Source organism: Phycodurus eques, chromosome 13 (genome assembly GCF_024500275.1).
Source record: "Phycodurus eques isolate BA_2022a chromosome 13, UOR_Pequ_1.1, whole genome shotgun sequence".
Classification (NCBI taxonomy): Eukaryota; Metazoa; Chordata; class Actinopteri; order Syngnathiformes; family Syngnathidae; genus Phycodurus; species Phycodurus eques.
Genome location: NC_084537.1, coordinates 12,720,218 through 12,741,315, shown reverse-complemented (window position 1 = coordinate 12,741,315; position 21,098 = coordinate 12,720,218). Strand labels below are relative to the sequence as shown.

At 39.8% G+C, this 21,098-nt stretch overlaps 1 protein-coding gene across 2 annotated transcripts in view; it reads left to right on the top strand.

Moving 5' to 3' along the window:
* clstn2a (calsyntenin 2a) overlaps positions 1-21,098 on the top strand; it is a 158,036-nt gene continuing 136,938 nt past the window's right edge. For both annotated transcript variants that reach the window (XM_061694114.1, XM_061694113.1), the window contains exon 1: positions 1-124. In XM_061694114.1, the coding sequence (XP_061550098.1) occupies positions 52-124 (73 nt within the window). In that variant the 5' untranslated portion in view covers positions 1-51. The remainder of the gene's footprint in view (positions 125-21,098) is intronic.

Genomic DNA, 21,098 nt, shown 5'->3' with positions numbered 1-21,098 from the left:
GGTGGTGAGCAGGGGAAGACGCGGAGGCATCAGCCGCACCATCCGACGATCATGGCGAAAGTCGCTGTCTCTCTTTTGCTATTTTGGCTCGTCTGTGGCACCTGCTGTGCTCTCGGTGGAAAAGGTAGGAAAAAGCTTCAATAATATAGTAAACTCGGCTTTTTTTTCTTTAAAAAAAAAAAACCTTTTCAAAGTTTACAAGGAGCGACAACTTTAGCCACTCACCTTGCCATTACTGTTTTACTTCTGTTTGAATATTCACTCGTTTGGCCCGTGCATGTTTTTCCTCCCTTGAGAGTTGCTGTTTGTTGCTTTAATGGAGTGGACGTCACAGTTAACGGGACAGGTGCTCAGTTTTAGTGTTTGCCGGAAACGAACAGCTTGGCCGGAAAGTGGCATTCCTTGGCAACGACACGACACCCGAGTGCAGTGCTTTTCCAACTTTATTTATTTATTTTATTTTATCTATCTATCTATCTATCTATCTATCTATCTATCTATTACACTAAGTAGGCTACTGTACCACGTACAAATACTTGTCACTCCAAGTACTACCACTGTGATCAACATTAAGATACAGTAGTGTAGTAGGGCTAAGTTTTAATCGAAAACAAGCCCGGTTGTATTCTTACAAAGTATATTTAATATTATTGTAAGCCACTGATGTTACTGGTAGGCTCGCCTGACTTGGGTGCAGGCAGTGTGGGTCCATTTGCCAATCAGTGGTGGTGTGAGTGTGAGAGTGAATGGTTGTTGACCCTTAACCGGATAAACGGCTCCCAAAAAATGCATTCATGGATGTAAACTGCTGTAACAGTTTGGAAATTATCCATCCATTTTTCTGTAACGCTTCATGGTCTTAAATATAGAAAAACAAAACAAAACAGAACTGTACTTAACTAATGATTTAATTGCAATACATTGTAACTAAAAGTTAAATAAAACCGCATAAACAAAAGATAAAAACACATAATTAAATGCAAATGTATGGTACTAAAAAGTTAAATACAACTGAACTGTACTCTGTCAGTGATTCTTTCACGTACCACGCTTTGAGAATCACTGCCTTAGAAGAAGAAGAATCATCTTTTATTGTCATGAACATGCATGCATGCACACGAAATTTGTTCTCTGCATTTAACCCATCACAGTAAACACATACACATGTTAGTGGAACACAATGGAGTAGGGGGTAGCTGAAGCGCCCGGGGAGCATTTCGGGGGTATCAGTGTCTTGCTCAAGGACACCACAGCCTACTCAGCCAAGCCACACATTTTGGATCAGAAAATGCACGGCACACCACTGAACAAAAATGTCACAAAAAGAATTTGGGTCACTCCTGAATTGGAGGCTAATGAACACACCAACATTTATGAAAAACGGACCATTTAGTTTATAATTTTGTGTTATGTTTTCAAGAAAATAGGTAATAACCATCTTACATTTCGGTTCCTCCAGCTCAACCAATAACGGTATACAGTACTTTTTGTGAGCTATATTATTTGTCATATCACATATTTTGCTATGTTTGGCACAACCCTGTTATAGCTACTTGGGTTCCTGGAAAAAAAACTCCAACATATTTTAAAATATAGCTGAATAAATATTTTACAATTGGATAAAATAATATTTTTTTAATGCTAATTATATTTTAGCGTTACTCTAATTAAAGTGACAGGGTTGCAAATCAATGTTTTTGCCCAGGTGTACATGCTAGCTGTGTTAATGGCTATGCAAACTGTAAATGAGGAAAAAAAAAAAGCCATTTTAGGGGGTGCTCGAGGTTTTATCTAATAAGTCTCTCCCTCTCTCTCTCACTCACACACACACTGAAGTATTCCTGTGTTGATGTGTGCCGTTGTGAGTGACATCAGGAGCTCTGACTCTATTTCCGGGTGGCCATTTACCACCCAGTTAGTTCAGTGCGAGTGTCTTCTTCATATGTTCTTGTGGTTAAAAAGTGAATCAGGGAACACTGCTTCTTCCTTGACGATCGCGCCGTGTTGCTTGTGATTTGATTAAAAAAAAAAAAAAAACATTACAGTATATATGGCTAACGCTTTTTCCATTGCAGCACATTTGTATGTGCGACGGTCAATTGCCAGGTGTGAGTCACCGACTGAAATTTGTACGTGACTGTTCAGTTCCGTTCAGCCGCATTGCTCAGTGTGCGGCGGGGCTAAGTCTTAAACATTCTATCCATCCATCCATTTTCTGAGCCGCTTCTCCTCACTAGGGTCGCGGGCGTGCTGGAGCCTATCCCAGCTATCATCGGGCAGGAGGCGGGGTACACCCTGAACTGGTTGCCAGCCAATCGCAGGGCACATACAAACAAACAACATTCGCACTCACATTCACACCTACGGGCAATTTAGAGTCCTCAATTAATGCATGTTTTTGGGATGTGGGAGGAAACCGGAGTGCCCGTAGGAAACCCACGCAGGCACGGGGAGAACATGCAAACTCCACACAAGCGGGGCCGGGGATTGAACCCGGGTCCTCAGAACTGTGAGGCTGACGCTCTAACCAGTCGTCCACCATGCCGCCTTAAACGTTCTAGTCTTTTTTTTTTAAATCCTCTCCCCACCACATTTACCATTGTAAATACAAAGTTGACTGCGAGTTGGAGCGTCCCTGATTGGGTGGTGGACCAGTGATGTATATAAAAAAGACAGTGAGCCTGTTTGTCCTGCATGGAAGGTAGTCATGGTCAGGGCATTACATTCAATCACATCCTCTCTTGAAAGCTACTGTCAAATCTTCCTCTTCCCTTTCCGACACACACGCACATGAATACACACATGCAGCACTTAGCGCTGTGCCCATGAAAGGCAGGGACATTGTGTTAATTGGGTCTCTGGAGTAAGATTGCGGGGCTGACTGGCTGTCTGCTAAGCCAAACACAATCATTATTTTCTTTGTTTGTAAAAGACTTCAATATGGCTGATAGCCAGAGGGATAACAAGCTGGGTTTAGCCCCCATTTTCTGCAGAGACCACCCATCCAATTGTCAAACGTGAACTCTGTGGTGGTTATCATGTGCATCTACACCTCAGATGTTTTGCAAACATACACAACCTTGTGTGACGGCCACTTAACCAATTTATTCACCCTTTAGTGAAATTGTCTTTCACTCTTTGTAAGTCAATCAACAAATACAAGTTTTCCAAAGCCGTGTCATTGTAAAATCAAATAATTTTCTCTTTGAAGAGGAAGACGTCAGGGGCACATTGTTCTGTGGGCATTCTGTATAAGAGTAGTCACCGCCTTCGACAGCTCGACAAGTTCAGCAGAATCATGTTTGCAGGAGAACAGCGCCAATGAATACAAAAAGGGAGGAAAAGAGAGGATTTGCTGTACGCTGTGAAGATAAGAAGAATAAAGGGAGGGAAAGCAATTGAAACCAGATCAGATTTATGGCCGTCTTTTCAACAGAGCCGTCGAGCTCTTTTATCCCTGCTGGAACATAAATCTAGCTGGTGACATGGAGGGTAGAGACATAACTCAGGTGCCTCTCTTCTGTGCTGTTTGGACGTGGTATACTGGGAGTTGCTCTGCCCTACCTTGATGCTGCTTCTTTTTTTTTTTCCATCTTTACAGTCATTCATTCCAGAGTGTCTTCCCTCATCTTTCTCACTTTGTGTTTCTCGCCCGCCTGTCTTCCCCTCCTCCTTTGATTCGGCATCGCTTTTTACTGATCTGCTCCGCTGAGCTGATGCCATTCAGAGGGCAAAATTGTCATAGAGAAAGCAAGCATTTCGTCATCCTCACCCACATCCCCCGCCGCCTTCGCCGAGCTTCAACAGCCTTCCTTCTGATTTCCAGACCTGCCGCTCTCAGTCCCTTTTCCTTCCACAGCCATGGGCTCAATTTCAAACTTTCATGGACTTAAGTGAGATGTATAAATGACAAGGCGCTCTCCTCTCTGCCTGGCTTTGCCTTCTCACATGCCGTGTCTGTGCCAGTGTCGCTGGATTTCCACCCCCTAATTGTTTCCATTTTGATATTTTCTCCCTGATAAAAGGGGCAGTGGAACCTCTGAAGTTGAATCTGTGCAACAATCTCTTCCAAGACACGTTTACCAGATCTGTTCAAATCGATATTTTTGTCCGTATAAGAAATATAGGGGTACCTTGAATTTCAAGAGCCCCAACTTTGGAGTTTTTTCAGTCACTTGGTCAGCAAAATTTGAGTTATGAGCGAGCTTCAGTTATACTGCCAGTCTGGTGAAGTAAAAAAAGAGACAGTTAATGCCCTTGCACGTGGGCAAGGAATGCCACAGTCGCCGAACCACTTTTGTTGAATGGGACAAACAGTCAAACACACAAAGGGGAAAAAAAGGGATGTCACTTATGAGGCCATGCCCTTAAAGAGGCATCCACATATGAATACTGCAGTATGCGCAGTAATTACTCTTGATAAAACTTCTTTACAATATGTTTTAATAAGTTTAATGATTTTATATAATACAGTGTTAATTTTCTTTAATTAAATTGAGTTACAAACTTGTTAAAATTGGTTTAATTAATCTGTTCAATGGTCAAAAGAAGTTAACTGCTCTATAATAAAACTGGCACGCCACCGATACATCACTTTAAGTTCCATTTCAGGTTCTAGGGTGATGACATTTTGCAAGATATGTAAAAATCTGAAGATATGGCGTTGTCTTCCTTGACTTCTTCTTCACTCCTGCCCGATGAAGTTGTGACTTTTGGGTGTATTTTCACACTGCTTTTACCCACTTGACACCTTTTTACAGGCCGGGAAAAGCTATAGTTACCATGCAGTTTGATTAGCCATATGGGGTACATTGTGTAGCTTTTAACTTGAAGGACACCATGAACCCCAAATATAGCCATATTATTGAAATAGTGTATATCAGTCCCACCGAACATTAATCCATTGCAATGTTTGTGTATTGTGCGTGTGTGTGTTCGTGAGTGAGTGTGTGAGTTGTGTTGAAACGGTCCTTGTTTTGCATTCACAAGTGTGAAGAGGACTGTCAAGTCGTAGCAAATGAAAGTGGGTATGCAAATCCAACCCCTAATTAGGATGTTAATTACCCAGCAAGGCTAATTAGAATATGTCTGAGGCGTAAGGTGGAGGAGTAAAAAAGAAGGGACACAAAAACACAATGCAATGTTTGGTGTTGAGCGCGAAAAACTGTTTGTATTGTGTTTGCGTGTGCATGTGTGTTGTTGCTTATGAACGAGCTGCGTCCGCACGACTGCATGACTACAGTCCCACAGGGCTGATTAACACCAAATGTCGGCACCGCTAAAAAGTTCTCTGTTAAAGTATGGTGGTTGGGCGGGGTGGCAGTACTTGGGGGGTGGTCCAAGGTTAATTTTATACAATATAGTCTGTTATATACAGTAAATGTATCCAAATGTAACTCTGCGGAAACGAAATGATTTTCTCGTTCTCAAAGGCGAAGCTTGCTTGCTTCTAGCTTTAGTTTACTGTAAAAATGACACATTAAACAAAAGAGAATTAAACATTATAGACTGTATTTAAACATCAAAATGTTCAAACAAAACATAAACACCATAGTCCCCCAGTTTAATACTAACATATTGCAAATTACCTTGCCTGTATACTGTAAAAACCTGTAACGAAACGATCTAGCAGGGAGGCGACAGATGAACCGCGATACTGCGGGCGTTTACTGTATACTGTATGTATTATTTATTGAGTACTATCCACTCTTCCTATCTTGAGGGTCATCAAAAGTTTCTCTTGTTTTCCCATTCAAGTGAATCCGTGTTTATCAATGCCCCAGAGGCTCACAAATCTTGGAGCTTTTCATTCAGAATCAGAATCATCTTTATTTGCCAAGTATGTCCAAAAAAACACAAGGAATTTGTCTCCGGTAGTTGGAGCCGCTCTCGTACGACAAAGACAGTCAATTGACAGAGAACACTTTTGAGACATAAATACATTGAGGAAAAAAAACCAGTCACTGAGCAATAAAGGGTTGCTAGTTGTCTGGTAATGCCGGTACATTTATTATTTTTTTTGACAATTGTGCAAAAGATTGTCACAGTACTCTGAGAAAATGAGAACTTTCCTTTCTTCGTGGGGGATGATTATTCTTACCCCGCTTCAATGTTAGCTGGGACTTTATAATAGGCATAAGAATTTGAATTGAGGGAAAATAACTGAAACTTTCTTTCTAGCGCACACCATTAATGACAGTTTGGAGCAGTTGGATGCCTTGTTCAGGGTCACCTCAACCTTTCATCTGAGGTTGCATTCTTAAATATTACCAAGCAAAATGATTACCTAACTTCACTCACCAATATCCTGCAGAAGGTAACTTTTACTTAACAGTCATAATAAGTCTGAAATGCTGTTGTATATTTTTTTTAAATCAGGTAAACTGTTAACTGCTTAATCTCTAGTTGTGTGCACTGTCCTTTTATTGCTGGTTGGTTCCAGAAGACTTTCCCTATTCTTCACTCTTTTAATTGTAATCCCAATCCTAGCTCATAATCGCTCTTTTGTTTATTCTGACTAAAATGTGTTTTTTAGTACTCACACAGAAGCACAGAAATTTATTTTCTTGTTACCCTGAACCTGAAGTGAGTCATCTCGCTTGTGTAGTCAGTCCAAATCTGCCGTCAAAGGCTTTGAAAAAGCCTTGTATTATGTTCTCATTGCTTGTCATCCCTCCCATAGAAACCCATGAACAATAGCATATTTGCTTTTCTGAGAACTGATTCTGGAAATGTTTTGCATGTGCAGGATTGTGTGAATATTTCAAAGAAGTGAGGTGAGTTTTCACAGTGCAATGTGACTGGTGAAGCAAAAACAAATCACTGATTTGTTTGATTCCAAAATATTATTTTGGAAGACATTAGTCTCACACACACACACACACACACACACACAAACACCTGAGTGCCTTCAGCAGTTGCATTTGAAGTGCAGAAAGACAGATTAGAGCAGCCAAGGAAAATTAAACAAAGAGGGTTCTAATTTCTACAGTCATCAGTCAAAAAGAGGTATTTGGTCTTCTGTGACTCTCCATCACGTCAATGGCTCTCTTCTACCATTAGATGTGCGAATATTTGGGGTGCTCAGGTCACGCCTGTTGTCTGTTTGTCCTTCTTTTGTGATGCTGTGCACCTCCTCTGTCGTCAGCCTTCATGTTGTCTGTCATCTTTGTTCTCGTCTTCACCCTGATATTTCACTGTTTTGTCTCAATCACTGATTGTTAACACCTTGACGTCCGCGATGAATAGATTTTTTTTTGTTTGCCCAGCAGGTAGAGATTCCGTTTGTGTGTTTCTGAATTGTTTTTCTCTTAAATTGCTGAAAAAGCAATTAGTCAAAATGTAATTAAGAGAAAATTTACTTGCGTTTAAAATGTTTTCTTACTAGAACTTTTTTTTTATTTTTTCAATTAATTTTTATGCCCTTTTTAGAATATATTTTTATATATACTCAACTTTATTCATAGAGCTCTTTACAAACAACCATAGCTGAAGCAAAGTGCTGTACACAAATAAAAATCATACATAAGATATAAGACATCCATCCATCCATCCATCCATTTTCAACAGCGCTTATCCTGGTTAGGGTCGTGGGACGCTGGAGCCTATCCCAGCTGACTTCGGGCGAAAGGCGGACTACACCCTGAACTGGTCGCCAGTCAGTCACAGGGCACATGTAGACAGACAACCATTCGCCCTCGCATTCACACCGTCACTGAGTGGGAACTGAACCCACGCTGCCTGCACCAAAGTCAGGCGAGTGTACCACTACACCATCAGTGACAGATATAAGACAATGAAACATAAAACAAAAACAAAACTTGTTAAAAACAATAGGCTCAATCCTCCCGGATATTCCGCTTAAACCTCAGTACCTCCAGAAGCAGCTGGTCAGCTGACCTGAGGCAGCTCAGTGAGGTAAGGTGGGGCAAGACCATATAAAGATTTAATAATGATTAAAATAATCTTAAAATGAAATCTAAAGTGCACAGGCAACCACTAGAGGGAGGCCAGAATCAGTTACGTGCTCCCTCTTACATGTTCCAGTTCAGAGGCGCACAGCAGCATTTTGAGCTAACTGGAGACATTTGAGGTAGTACTGGCTGAATCCAAAATAAATTAGTAATCCACTTGAGATGTGATGAAGGCATGGATTACTGTTTCAAAGTGCTGTTGAGCAAAAAGGGGCCTTTGCGAGCTGCCCAAGGTTAAAAAATAAATAAATTAAAAAAAAAAAAAAAATAAAATAAAAAAGTACTGCACTAATTTACACTGATGGTGTAGTGGTACACTCGCCTGACTTTGGTGCAGGCAGCGTGGGTTCAGTTCCCACTCAGTGATGGTATGAATGTGAGTGCGAATGGTTGTCCGTGTCTATATGTGCCCTGCGACTGACTGGCGACCAGTTCAGGGTGTAGTCTGCCTTTCGCCCGAAGTCAGCTGGGATAGTATCCAGTGACCCTAACCAGGATAAGCGGTGTTGAAAATGGATGGAAATGGAAATGGATGCACTAATTTACCGATCCAATTTAAAACCCAAGTTTAATATAATACAATTATGATCACATTAATGATGAAAACACCGCCAGGTAAAACCAAACTTTGTACGTGAAGTGTACTGCCTTTCTGCCATGACTCTTAAATGTTTTTCACAAACTGTACATTGATTCCTTTTTGTCTTGTGCAATTCATATTGCACCTTTTTTTTGTTCCTCATTTTTTCAGAAATGTTTTTGATTGATTGCCCTTTAAGTGTTTTACGCCTCCTTTTCTATTACTTGCAATTTATTAACGCAGTGTTACTGTCAAAACTTGAATACATTAATAATGATCTCTCACTACATCCCGAAAGGATTAAATAATTTTGTCACTTGCAACTCACGGGTCAAATTCCCCATCTAGTCGTTCTCAAAACAGATTGCTTTTAATTTTTACTGACTCTGGTGTAATGACATTTTCTGTATATATTAGTCATGGTCCACAGGTTTGGCTATTACATCTCTGTTCTCTGTCAGCAAAAAAATGCAATCAATCTTCTTGAAGGTTCAGCATAGCTTTTTGTGCCAATAATGGTGCTCACCCTGGCTTTTCTTGCTCATTATTGTTATTCAATCAACAGTGGTCATAATAGATGCACAAATGAAACATCCCTTAAGTCAGGGGGAAATCCTTCACAAGCGCACATTTGGTGACATTTCCTATTAGTAAGTTATGAGGAGATTGGATGAAAGGTTGTTGCTGTTGACACCACATTGGTTTTCTTGTAAACTGTGAAGGTGTACTTGAGGTAGGAGCTATAACATATTTTTATTAAAGGTTAAATGGGTTTTTAATGTTGCTCTCCATAGTTTGCCGGTGTCAATCTCAAGGCCCGAGGTTCAGATCTGGCTCGCCACATCACTTTGTGGCCTGCAAAAGCAAATCGTGTGTCAAGTTCCACAATTTTTGCAAACATCTGTACCAACATTTCCAAAATGTCATATGTAGTAAATTTTGAACTATTGCGAAAGGATTTTGTTGTTGTTGTTGTCAAACCCATTTTTACAGTAACTTTAACAATAGCTGAACAAACAACAGTATTATCCTTGACTTCTGATTTCAAAACTAGTTATCCATCAATTTGTTGTGTGTATGTAATACAGTAATATGATGAGCCAATGAAACATTTATAGTCATAACATTTCACAGACATAACACCCCTCTGAGGAAAACCATAGCTACGATGTGGTCTGTGACAAAAATGAGTTTGACACCACTGCTTCGCCCAAAGAGACTTTGTTTATTCGTTGTAACGGTACTTTATTTCAGGAATGTTTATCAGTATTGGTGATAAACTGGTGGCAATCAATTAAAACAATATAATTATAGTTTTATTTGAATAAAACTGAAACTAAGCTATAGCATGTTTTTTGCTTGACAAAATATGGGAAAGTAGTTGCTGATTGACAAAACAAACCAAGAAGGCGGCAAATGCTAAAAATAATGTTCACAACAAAGCAATAGGTTTCGGAGAAAATTTCAGTTTTGCCTTGCATAAGAAATTAGTTATTAGCCATTAAATGTGTTAGTTTCTAACCCAAATGTTTGGTTACAATTGAAGTCAGGAGCAGAGTTAAGTCTTCATGGTTATCATAAATTGGTATCAGTTTGGGTTACAACATTTATTTGTGCACATTTCTGATATATTGACTTATTTGGCTGAGTATTTACTATCAAACACATTAGCATTTAGTTTATTCTTTCGTAAGACTGTAAAACATCCATTTATGAACTCTTTCATGCGCCCTTTTCAAGAGACTGAAGCAGCGACTTTTGTCCGCACATACGATTCCAAGCTTTAGCTTTGTTTTGATTGAATGAATTATTTTGTAGAAAAACTAAAATAGACTCATCAGCTGGGGTTATTGCACCGCATGTTGCTTTGGGGTGTTTTAAAAATATTTTTCTATACCACCAATCATACCCGATACATCGAGATGTACAATATTAGTACAAAATATGCAATCACAATACCCCATTTTATAAAAAAATAAATTGGACCACAAAGCGTTAATCAGGCAGTTTAGTGATCCACTTAGCAATATTGTAGCTGCAGGCCTGCAAGATAGTAATTTGTCTGTGTTTATGAATCTATTGGTTCTCGTCGAAAACCTCCCCACCACACTCGGCTGATGCTTGCCTTTGGCCCCTGCACCAACTTCCTTCCTAGTTCCCTCTCGCACAATTACACTCACCCGCCCACACACAACCACTAAGCAGCTCCTCAGCCGCTGTAATAAAGATGCTGTCTTTCCCAGTAATGGGGATCAGCTGTGGGTGAAGTGTGCCAAGATGGCTCTGCCGCAAAAGATCAGTGGCGAGGATGGCCAACTTACTTATTTTGTTAACCTTCCTTGACCTTGGTCTCTTCCAATCTCGTTACACTTGGACCACTGATAGTCGCACTGCTCACATGGTCGCAACAAGAGTGAAGAGCAATACAACATTAAAGAGCTTGACTGAAGCATCATTTCTTTATTGAGATAGTAGCCTCAATGAGCTAAGTGGAGGGGAAACGATGGTGACACAAATTCACCATCTCAAATTTACAGCCGTTCTGCTGATTACAGCAAAGTTTAACCCCCATTTTGTTTTTTTGTTTTTACCCCCCAAATCTAGATCTCCCGTGCTTTAAACACATTTAAACTTAATGGTAATAATATTCCTTTGCACCTGTTCTCACGCTCTCACTGTCAAGAGATGGGAGACTATCTCTAAGACTCGCTCGCACAGTGCTCCAAATAAGAGACAAAGCGTCTTGCTTTTAGCATTTAATGTCACTCCCAGTTGAAGTTAACTGTAAAACTGACCCGTAAAACAAATGAATGAAACATTGTGCATTGAGGTTCGAATGACCCAACTTAAGATGCAACCGTTGTTCTGCCGATATATTTAATTTTTTTCTTTCTTTGACTTGTAAGCAAAAGTTGGAGATGTGAGCAGTTTGGCAGATAGTGAACAAATACATTTTAACCAAACCACATAAATTTGCTTTAGGCCCGGTACACGCATAAAGACAATCGGCCTGCTTTTGTTTGGTTCTGCCCCTCCCCAACCAAGCATGTCAAATGCCAGACAATCTTAGGTTTTATAAGATTATCCTTGTCATGAACGGAACAGAGGACAGGACCTGAAATGCACGACTCCAATACAGATGGACAGTTTCAAAAAAGAGAGGTTTAATATACGAGCACAGGTCGCTACACAGGCAGGCAATCCGAAAAGGCAACAGTATCCAAAAAACGTGTGGCAAAGAGGCAAGGTCAAAAATCAGAACAGGGTCTAGTCTTACTATGAGTCTGTGACGTGGAAACAAGGAATACTGGAACGGGACAACAAGGTACAACAAACTGGCGACCAAAGAGACACAAATGAGACACGAGGTTAAATGCATTGGGTAATTGGGGTAAACGAGGCACCGGTGGGGAAGAAGCTCTCAGGAGCAGGTGTGTACGAGACTGGGGGAAAAACAACATCCAGAATAAAACACCCATGACAATCCTAAAGATTGTCCTTAGTTCTGATGTGTGTTAAGAGTAGATTTGCCCCAATTTTAGGGTCCGAAACAGGTCGGGGCCAACAATCTTAAATAATGAACGTGTTCAATATTTACGACCAAAACTCATTTGTGTGGGGAACGCCGACTTCTCCCAAGCCATGGCGCCACGATTGGTGATGTGGAACAGAATGTTGCCAATCAAAAAACACCCAAGACTGACAAATACGGAAACGACCATAAACGAAAAAAAACCCATTGTGTTTGTTTTTTGGGAAGCTGGAACGGATTAATGGCATTTCCATTCAGTTCAATGGGGAACAATGATTTGAGATACAAGTGTTTTGAGTTACGAGTGTGGTCACAAAACATATTCTGCTCTCATCTCAAGGCACCACTGTACAATACAACTGTTATCGGTCACATTTCCCTGCAGCTACCTTAATCCCTGTTTTTTTGATGTTGCAGCATGAGGGAAAACGGACTGGCAACACCACAGTCATGCATTAATCCCGCTTTGGAATTACGCTTCACTGAAGTGTGATGGGGTTTTCACGCACACAACAACACAACTGCTCCCTGAAACAGATTAAAATGGCTTGGTGGACTAAATTGGTTTATAATGCAGCCTCGAGCTTGACTTCCTTTAGTACCTGCCCTCGTATATGGGTCGAGGACACGACAGCGTGTACTAAGATGAGAAAAGAATGAAACAAACATTTGCGGGCAAGGTGATGTGATGTGGTGATGTTTACCATTGCTAGTCATCGCCTGGCTATGTGAGCAGCCTGTGGTCCAAAGCGATTCATCATGATTATGTGCTGGTAGGCAGGTCTGGGCACACCCGAGATGGAGGCTGACACTATTTCTGGGTTTGTGTCGCTGCCAGCCCGCTCCCTGTTCACCATCAACATGCGGTACAATCCTCATGTCTGGTATTTAGGGAATGCTATTCGGACCACATATTTGTATTTTTATTTTCCTCGGTTTGTTGTTTGTATTTATTTTTAGTCCCCAGACCTCTGTGTTACGTTTCATATTGTGTTGGCGTCTCATTCAAGTTGCCTTAAGTGGCAGAGTCAGTTTGTATCTCCATCTGTTTGGCTCTCGCCCCTTCACTGTCTCCTTCAGTGATTCTTTAGCTCTGGTGTCATTTCAACCACGGTCATTGACGTCACCTGAATTGTACTGTGTGTGTACCTGTGTATTTATGTGTGCATGTAACAATAGATGTTTTTGGACAAAAAAAAAAACATGAAACAACCAATGTGGACACAATTTGGTGTTGTGTGCGCTGCTCAGATGTGTGGTGCTTGAGAGTTCTAAATGATTAATGATTCTGCGCTGTGGTGTGTCTGCCAAGACTGGAGCTAAAACCAGTGTCATTCTCTGACTGCTGTCAGTCCATGAAAATTGTATAAGACTAGCCTTGGTAATACATCCAGGACTGTCCACAAACCACCTAATGTTAATTTTTAAAATACACATTTCTATTCATCTGATGATCAAATATTAAAATTCTAAATATTTTCATTAGCTGCTACTGCCAAGAATAACCATGATGGCTCAGTAGAATAGGGGGCTGTTTTCATGCGACCATTTTAATTGAAAACAACAAAATGTGTCATTTAGGCTGTTTTTTTTCATGTCAACAGCATTTTTGGAACCTGTCCAAGAAACATAATGTAGGTTCAGACCAAGTGATCTTCTGTTTGTCCAGTGATTCACAACCATTTGTGTGGCGTGAGAGATCGTCAGGTGTGCTGTGGCAAATCGGGTTATGCGCGACCAACTTCCACATACGGCAAAACAGGTCGAAGCGCTTCCTTCCAGTTCAGGTGCCTGGCAGAGCCCGATAGCAGGACAAAGCACCTGTAGGAACATAAACGTCTACTATGTCTTTTATTTTACCATGTCTTCAAAAGCTACCACAAATAACCATATCTGATGTTTAGGCTTTGTTCATGTTTATATAATTATATATGTATAAATCAATAACTTTTGTCTGACGATGCTAGCGATAAAGGAAGAAAAAAATCGTGCTTAAACCCTCATGTCATCAGCCTGTAATGATCTCAGTTATCGTAGCGCACACACAGGATGTCTGCTTACCTGTTTTTCAGGTTTGGTCACATGACATTCCTCCTAAAGCGGATTTCATTTAATTGGGAATAAAATTATTTACAGCAAAGGATGTATCTTCATTCATCTATCTATGCCGGCGATGTTTAGTGACAGACAAACAAAACGAAGTGCTCTTCCACTAGACCACTAGATGGCAGAAGGTGCAATAAACCTGTTATCCACCTGCTGTCATTCATACAACAGAAAAATAGTTTTGTGTTCAAATAACAGGCCCAGATTTCACACAAAATACATTTGTGAATAAATTAAGGCAAGATCATCATTATTTCAACATACAGTGGAACCTCTGTTTTCGTATGTGCTAGTTTTTGTACAAAAATGCATGATTCAGCCATTAATTTCCTGGAATTGATGCACGTTCATCTGAAGCTTTGAGTAAGTTGTGCATAAACGGTTTAGCAGACTGTAATGTGTAGTCCACAATGGAAGCTTTTATAAACAACTAAAGGCAATAACCCTTCTGGTCCGCTCTGCAACACTCAGGCAACAACTGCGTAACACAACCTTCAAAGTAAAAGCATGCTGTGTAATAATTTTCACCACACTTTCCTGGGCTACATGAGAGCTTATTTAACATTTGCACTCAATAAACAAGCATAGAATAGTTTAAAGCGGGACTGCTAAGTAAGCCACTGTAGGGTCAAATAAAGTCTAGTGAAACTGTTATCCTGACATTTTGAATGTCTGACCTTTGACAGGATGTTACACCAATGTTGCCCCAACTTGTCCAAGTGTTGCTGAGCAGAGGAAGCTTGTTATTGCTTTGAGTTGTTTGATAAAATCATGTATTGTGGAATACGGATTGGTATCTGTTGAACCCTTTTTACATAAGTTGTGAGGGCCAGCCGTTTTGATAAAGACGGCGAGAAACACTATACAATTCTAGAAAGAACTAAAAAATAACCCCCTTCTCTCCCCTTCTTGCTTGTATATCAATAATCTTCAAAAAAAGGTGAAAATTATGTAATAAATATATCCATCCATCCATCCATTTTCTGTACCGCTTATCCTTACTGGAATTGCGGGCATGCTGGAGCCTATCCTAGCTATCTTTTGGGTGAGAGGCAGGGTACACCCTGAACTGGTCGCCAGCCAATCGCAGGGCACCACATAGAAACAAACAACAATTCGCACTCAAATTCACACCTACGGGGAATTTAGTCTTCAATTCACCTACCACGCATGCTTTTGGGATGTGGGAGGAAATCGGAGTGCCCGGAGAAAACCCACGCAGGCACGGGGAAAGCATGCAAACTCCACACAGGCGGGGCCGGGGATTGAACCGCGGTCCTCAGAACTGTGAGGCTAAAGCTCTAAGCTCGGTCACCGTGCCGCCCCTTTCTGGAACATTGTGTGATAATTTTATTTGGTGGTGCTCTGTGGGATTTCTTGCATTTTAAATATGTGCCTTGGCTCAATAAAGGTTGGGAAACACTTGTGACAGACTGACAAATGCTACTACTTTAGAGGAAAAATATATTACAACATGTACACAAACAATGATGTGCAGTTTACATATTCTCAGTGTTATCACCTTGTGTATCCACAGAATGACAGTCTTGCATTGTTCCAAGTACCCCTCGGGTACTCAGAGATGTGATAACCTCCAGCAGTCTGCAGTGCTATTCTGTCAGCAGAATCCTAGATGCAAATGCAAATGTCATTTCTTTTCATTTCTATTTGCTGTTCTGACTCAACTTTTAATGAGTGCATATGGGCAATACAGTTTACACTGTGTATTGGCTAGATCAGTGATTCTCAACCAGTGTGCTGGGGCACATTAGTGTGCCGTGAGCGCTCTTCAGGTGTGCTATGGGAAATTAAATTTTTTTTTTTGTAATTGCTCAACTTTTTTTTCTTTACAAGAATTCATGTTCATCTATTTATGCCAGTGAGGCAGAGTGACAGACATACATATACAACAACAACATATAAATGCTATTTTAGTCGATGGCAGGCAGTACATACAGCAATTCATGCATCCACTTTTTGTGACATTTTTTTTTTTTTTTTTTTTTTGTTGGTGTGTCATGAGATTTTTCAATTGTAAAATATGTGCCTTGGCTCCATAAAGGTTGGAAATCACTGGTCTTTATGCTTTTGCTTGTTATACAGTATGTGCAAATCTGGTGTCCTTTCTGTCCCAGATCGCATTCTTGAACTGATTCAGTTCAGTTGCCTTCAGAGGCTTTCCCCCCAACTCCATACCATCATCAACACCTGGTGCATACATTTGAAAAACTGTTTGAATGCGACTGGTGTATGACAAATTATTTTCATTAGCACATTAGGTCACCTTTTCATCAACATTTTAGTTAAATAATTACGTGGCCCAGTTAAAGACTACATTATATTTATTACAGGTTCTTTATTTAGATGTGTATTTTGACCTGTGATTGTTGTTTATTACATCACTGAGTTTCCTTCTGTTCTAGTGTTTCACAGTTCTGGGAAATACACATTTTTAGAATATTCTGGATTAAGGTTGTGAATCCCTGATCGTATGAATTGCAGAGAAATAGATAATCCAGTAATTGTGTTTTTTAGGTAAGCAAGTGTCAATGATAATGATCGACCTGGTCAGCAGGAATGGATCAATCCCATCAATTAAAATGAATGAATTTTACACTATGGAAAGATTTATTTAGTATTTATGACCCGATCTTGACAGAGAAAAACAATTTCAAAGAGGACAAACTTTTGATCTGAAGCAGTACTCAGTCCAAAGACTAGGATTAAGGAATAAGGTTGATGACGACGTCACAACAATTACAATGCAGATAAATCCTGGTACACTAAGTTTAAAACTAAAGGTCCGAATTTAGAGTAGCACGCCTTCAGTGGAGTACCATGCTGTGTATTAATTACCGTAACATCTATACTAATTTTCCTTAACCCATCTATGGTGTTTTACATTATCTTAGCATTAAGACAGAGGGCTTTCGTTTAACAAAATTGTTAGGTTTTGTTGAACATTTTGGCATTTAAATTTAGAATATTTAATTATTTTGTTTTGTGTCAGTTTTATAGTAAACTGCAACTGGTAGTGACAAATAGCTTGAAGCAAGCACACTGTGACTCTTTTTTTTTGGAGAACTTGGAGTGATGTCATACGATAGTCTCTAATTTCTTGACAGTGAGAAGAGGCGTATTGTATAGAAATACTTCATGTGTAGTAACAGATTTTAGCGTGTTTTATTATGTTTAAATGTATGTGAAGCATGTGGGAGGGGTAAAACTCTTGGGGGGGGGGGGGGGGGGGGGGGAAGTCCCTGCGATAAAAGGGGGTTCACTGTATAAATTAGACTTATAATGTTAATTTAAATGTTTCTGTCTTTCTATTGTTGGGTTTAATTAAAATTTTCCAGCTAAACAGATGTCTTTTTTTTTTTGTTGTTGTTTTTTTTTTGTCCTGTTCGGCTGTTAGGTCAAGCAGAATGGCAAATCTGTATCCCTTTGATGCCGGAACAGTTTTACTGCATCACAGTGAAGTTTCTTCAAAAAAGATTCTTTAAGCTGTTTATTGCCACTTGCAGTTGAAGTTTACTGTCAAACTAAACATAAAGCAGAGAATTGCAAATTCCAATAAATGTTTTCATTTGATAGCACATATCTATTGGATAAATGTATTGCATCAAGGTCTAAAGCATAATTTATACTTGAGTTGGCCAAAGTAACAAATTGCCAGTGGTGCTTTGAAAATTAATATTAATAAATGAAGAGGATGACTAAGACACTACTTTCTTATTTACTTCTATGCTGTCTGGAGAACTGAAAGGCCTCTACCAGACTCCGGCTCTGGCTATGGGGTCTCGGTTTGCAGGGGAAGTGGTGGATTTCTCTCCGCCTCTCGCCATTTCTATAGCTGGTTTTCTAGCAGGTAATTTCTTAAATATTTAAATTGTTTTTTTTTCCTCCACAGTATTTTACGTGTGTGGGGGTGGGACCTGATTTTGTCAACATGGTCTATGACGTGCCGGCACGGTGGATGACTGGTTAGCACATCTGCCTCACATTTCTCCCGGCCCCGCCTTTGTGGAGCTTGCATGTTCTTCCCGTGCCTGGGTGGGTTTTCTCCGGGTACTCCGGTTTCCTTCCACATCCCAAAAACATGCGTGGTAGGTTGATTGAAGACTCTAAATTGCCCGTAGGTGTGAATGTGAGTGCGAATGGTTGTTTGTTTCTGTGTGCCGTGCGATTGGCTGGCGACCAGTTCAGGGTGTACCCCGCCTCCCGCCTGAAGATAGCTGGGATAGGCTCTAGCAGCCCGCAACCCTAATGAGGATAAACTGTAAAGAAGATGGATGGATGGGTCTATGACATGGTGACATTCTGTCCAGAACTATGCCTGGAGGCTCAGTGAAACTCTGATCCGCTTCACATTTCTTAAATCTGTGAAGTTGCTGCTTGAATACATTTCACAACAGCATTCATTAGAGTATATTTTCTGTCTTCATTAAAATTTAAATCATTTCCCCTCAGAAACCAGTGCTCCATTTTTACTTTCACTGAGCTATGCATCTTTGCTTGTACACACCTTCCTTATCTAGGCCAATGCCTCCCCTGGCCATGGAGTTTACAAAGAAATGATCCGTGGTATAAATGCAGGTACATGTACCTGCGAGGATCACTGCTGATACATTTCTTTGACCCATAAAAAGAGATAACACTGTCTGAAATAGTTTTATGTTTCCAAAAACAACATAAAATCAATCAATGACCATCTAGTTGTTTCCAACCATCCTTGTTATACAGTGCTTGTCATGGTTATTAAACGGGACAAACTTAGAACACTCGCAAGTAGAACTAGAAATTTAACACAGTCCAGTCCAGTCTGACTAAAGGCCACGCCCCTTTTAACATACTAATACTACAGTAAATTCAGTAATTACACTTCATAAATGCTATTTATTTACATTATCATGTTTTATTGTATTATTATTTGTTTAAATATGAAATGTGGTGCGGTTTTTTTTTTAAATTATACATTTGACAAAAAAATAAAATAAATCAATTGTGGTAGTTGTAACTCGTAAGTCGAGGTACCACTGTACCAAAGTGACTACGCATCATAATGTTTTTTTTTTTTCCTCAAGAAGATCACATTAAATTATCAGGGAAACACTTAAACACATTAACAGCCCCAAGCCTTCTCCCCCTCTTTGAAACACATCCTCATCTGTCTTTTCCCACAGTTTGGGCCAAGGAAGCTCAGGGACTTTGGAGAAGAGATAATCTACATTCCCGAGTGCAACAATTTCTTCTGGCTGTGAAGAATGTAGCTCGATGTGATCATGGAATCCTGATACTGTACTGTACAGACCGCTACACTGATTTGTGTTCTCACTCAATGGAACCAATATCTTAACAGCACTAATGTATTATTATTATTATTTTTTTAAAGCCCAATCAATGATGACGATTTATGTTTGCCTCACCTGCTCAGAATTATGCTCTCTTATTTATTTATTATTTTCTTTTTTTAAACTCACCTTCTGACAATGTCACCTGAACTAAACAGAGGTAGGTAGAGTAGCGAAAAATTGTACTCGTATAAGAGTACTTTAGAATAGTATGACTCAAGTAAAAGTAATAAATAGTCTCCCAAATAATTACTTGAGTAAGAAAGTGCTCAGTGGAAAAACTAGTACTGAGTAACTAGTGAGTAAGTTCAAATTTTTTTTAAATTAAAGCATGAATGTCAAATAGAAAAAGAAATAACTAAATAAAATAAAAAATAAATGAATAAAATAAATAAAAAATAAAATGTGTAAATTCAAATATTGCTGAACAATAGCACTTAATCTAAAACAATTGCAATCTTTATAAAATACAATCTTTGTAAAATAACAATTTAAGGCAAATTCAAGCTCCAAGAAGTGGTCTTATACTTTGTTTCCATTCCACAGGCTCACCAGGCAGAGATTACAAAAACAGAAACAAGGCTGCAGTGGATATAAAAAGTCCACACACCCTGTTCAAGACAAATAATTTTCAAACTTTTTCTGTATTCTGAAGACGTGAGCCTTTCACGCTATATGGAACGTGTAGGATTCACCCAACCGCAGATCGGCTTTAAGTCACCTAACATTAGTTAAAAAGGAACTGCAGGCATGGGCGTCAAACAAGGGGGACAAAGGGGAGGGGGGGGGGGCTCGGGAGAGGGAGAGAGAGAGAGAGAGAGAGAGAGCACAGAACTTACCAGAGAAGATGCATGTTTTACAGTTACTTGTGACCATAAATTAGTGCTAATGTTGCCATATGCACAGCCAGAACAACAGCAAAAACATTTGCAACTTACTGCAAGGTGTTTTCTCAAGTTAGAAGTGGGTTGAAATATCCAAGTTTGGGCAGTGACAAGATTACGCTGCATGTTAAAGCTGTTGTTTTTCGTAGTGTAAACACGAGTCGCACGCGGCGGTCACAACTCCCTTTGATTTGCCCGCGAAGTCCAATGGAAGCCTTTGTTTACGGACATGTGACTTTCCTGTGTCGTTTGGTTGGTGAACTTGAGTTAAACGTCACTGTGGTAATCACGTTCGCAACGGCGCCCGATGCGGAAGTCGAAAATGATAGTCTGAAAATAGATCGCACACGCATTTATTGATAAGTGAAAGTAGTGAGCGGCATGTAGATAGTTGTAACGGTGTAAATGTACCAGTAAAAGTAAAAGCTATGCTTCATTAAAACTACTCTGTGACAAGTGACAAGTAATTTTTTTCCAAAATGTTACTTGAATAAATGTAATGGAGTAACTGTAGCGCATTACTACCCACCTCTGGAACTAAATTTATTACTTCCAATGTGTACAAACAACTCTGGTCCGGCTTGTATGTACAGTAATTAAATTTGAACACAAATACTCAATCTGATGTATCTTGGCTTTTATAAGCGAGACAGTATTTGTTTGCCCATATGA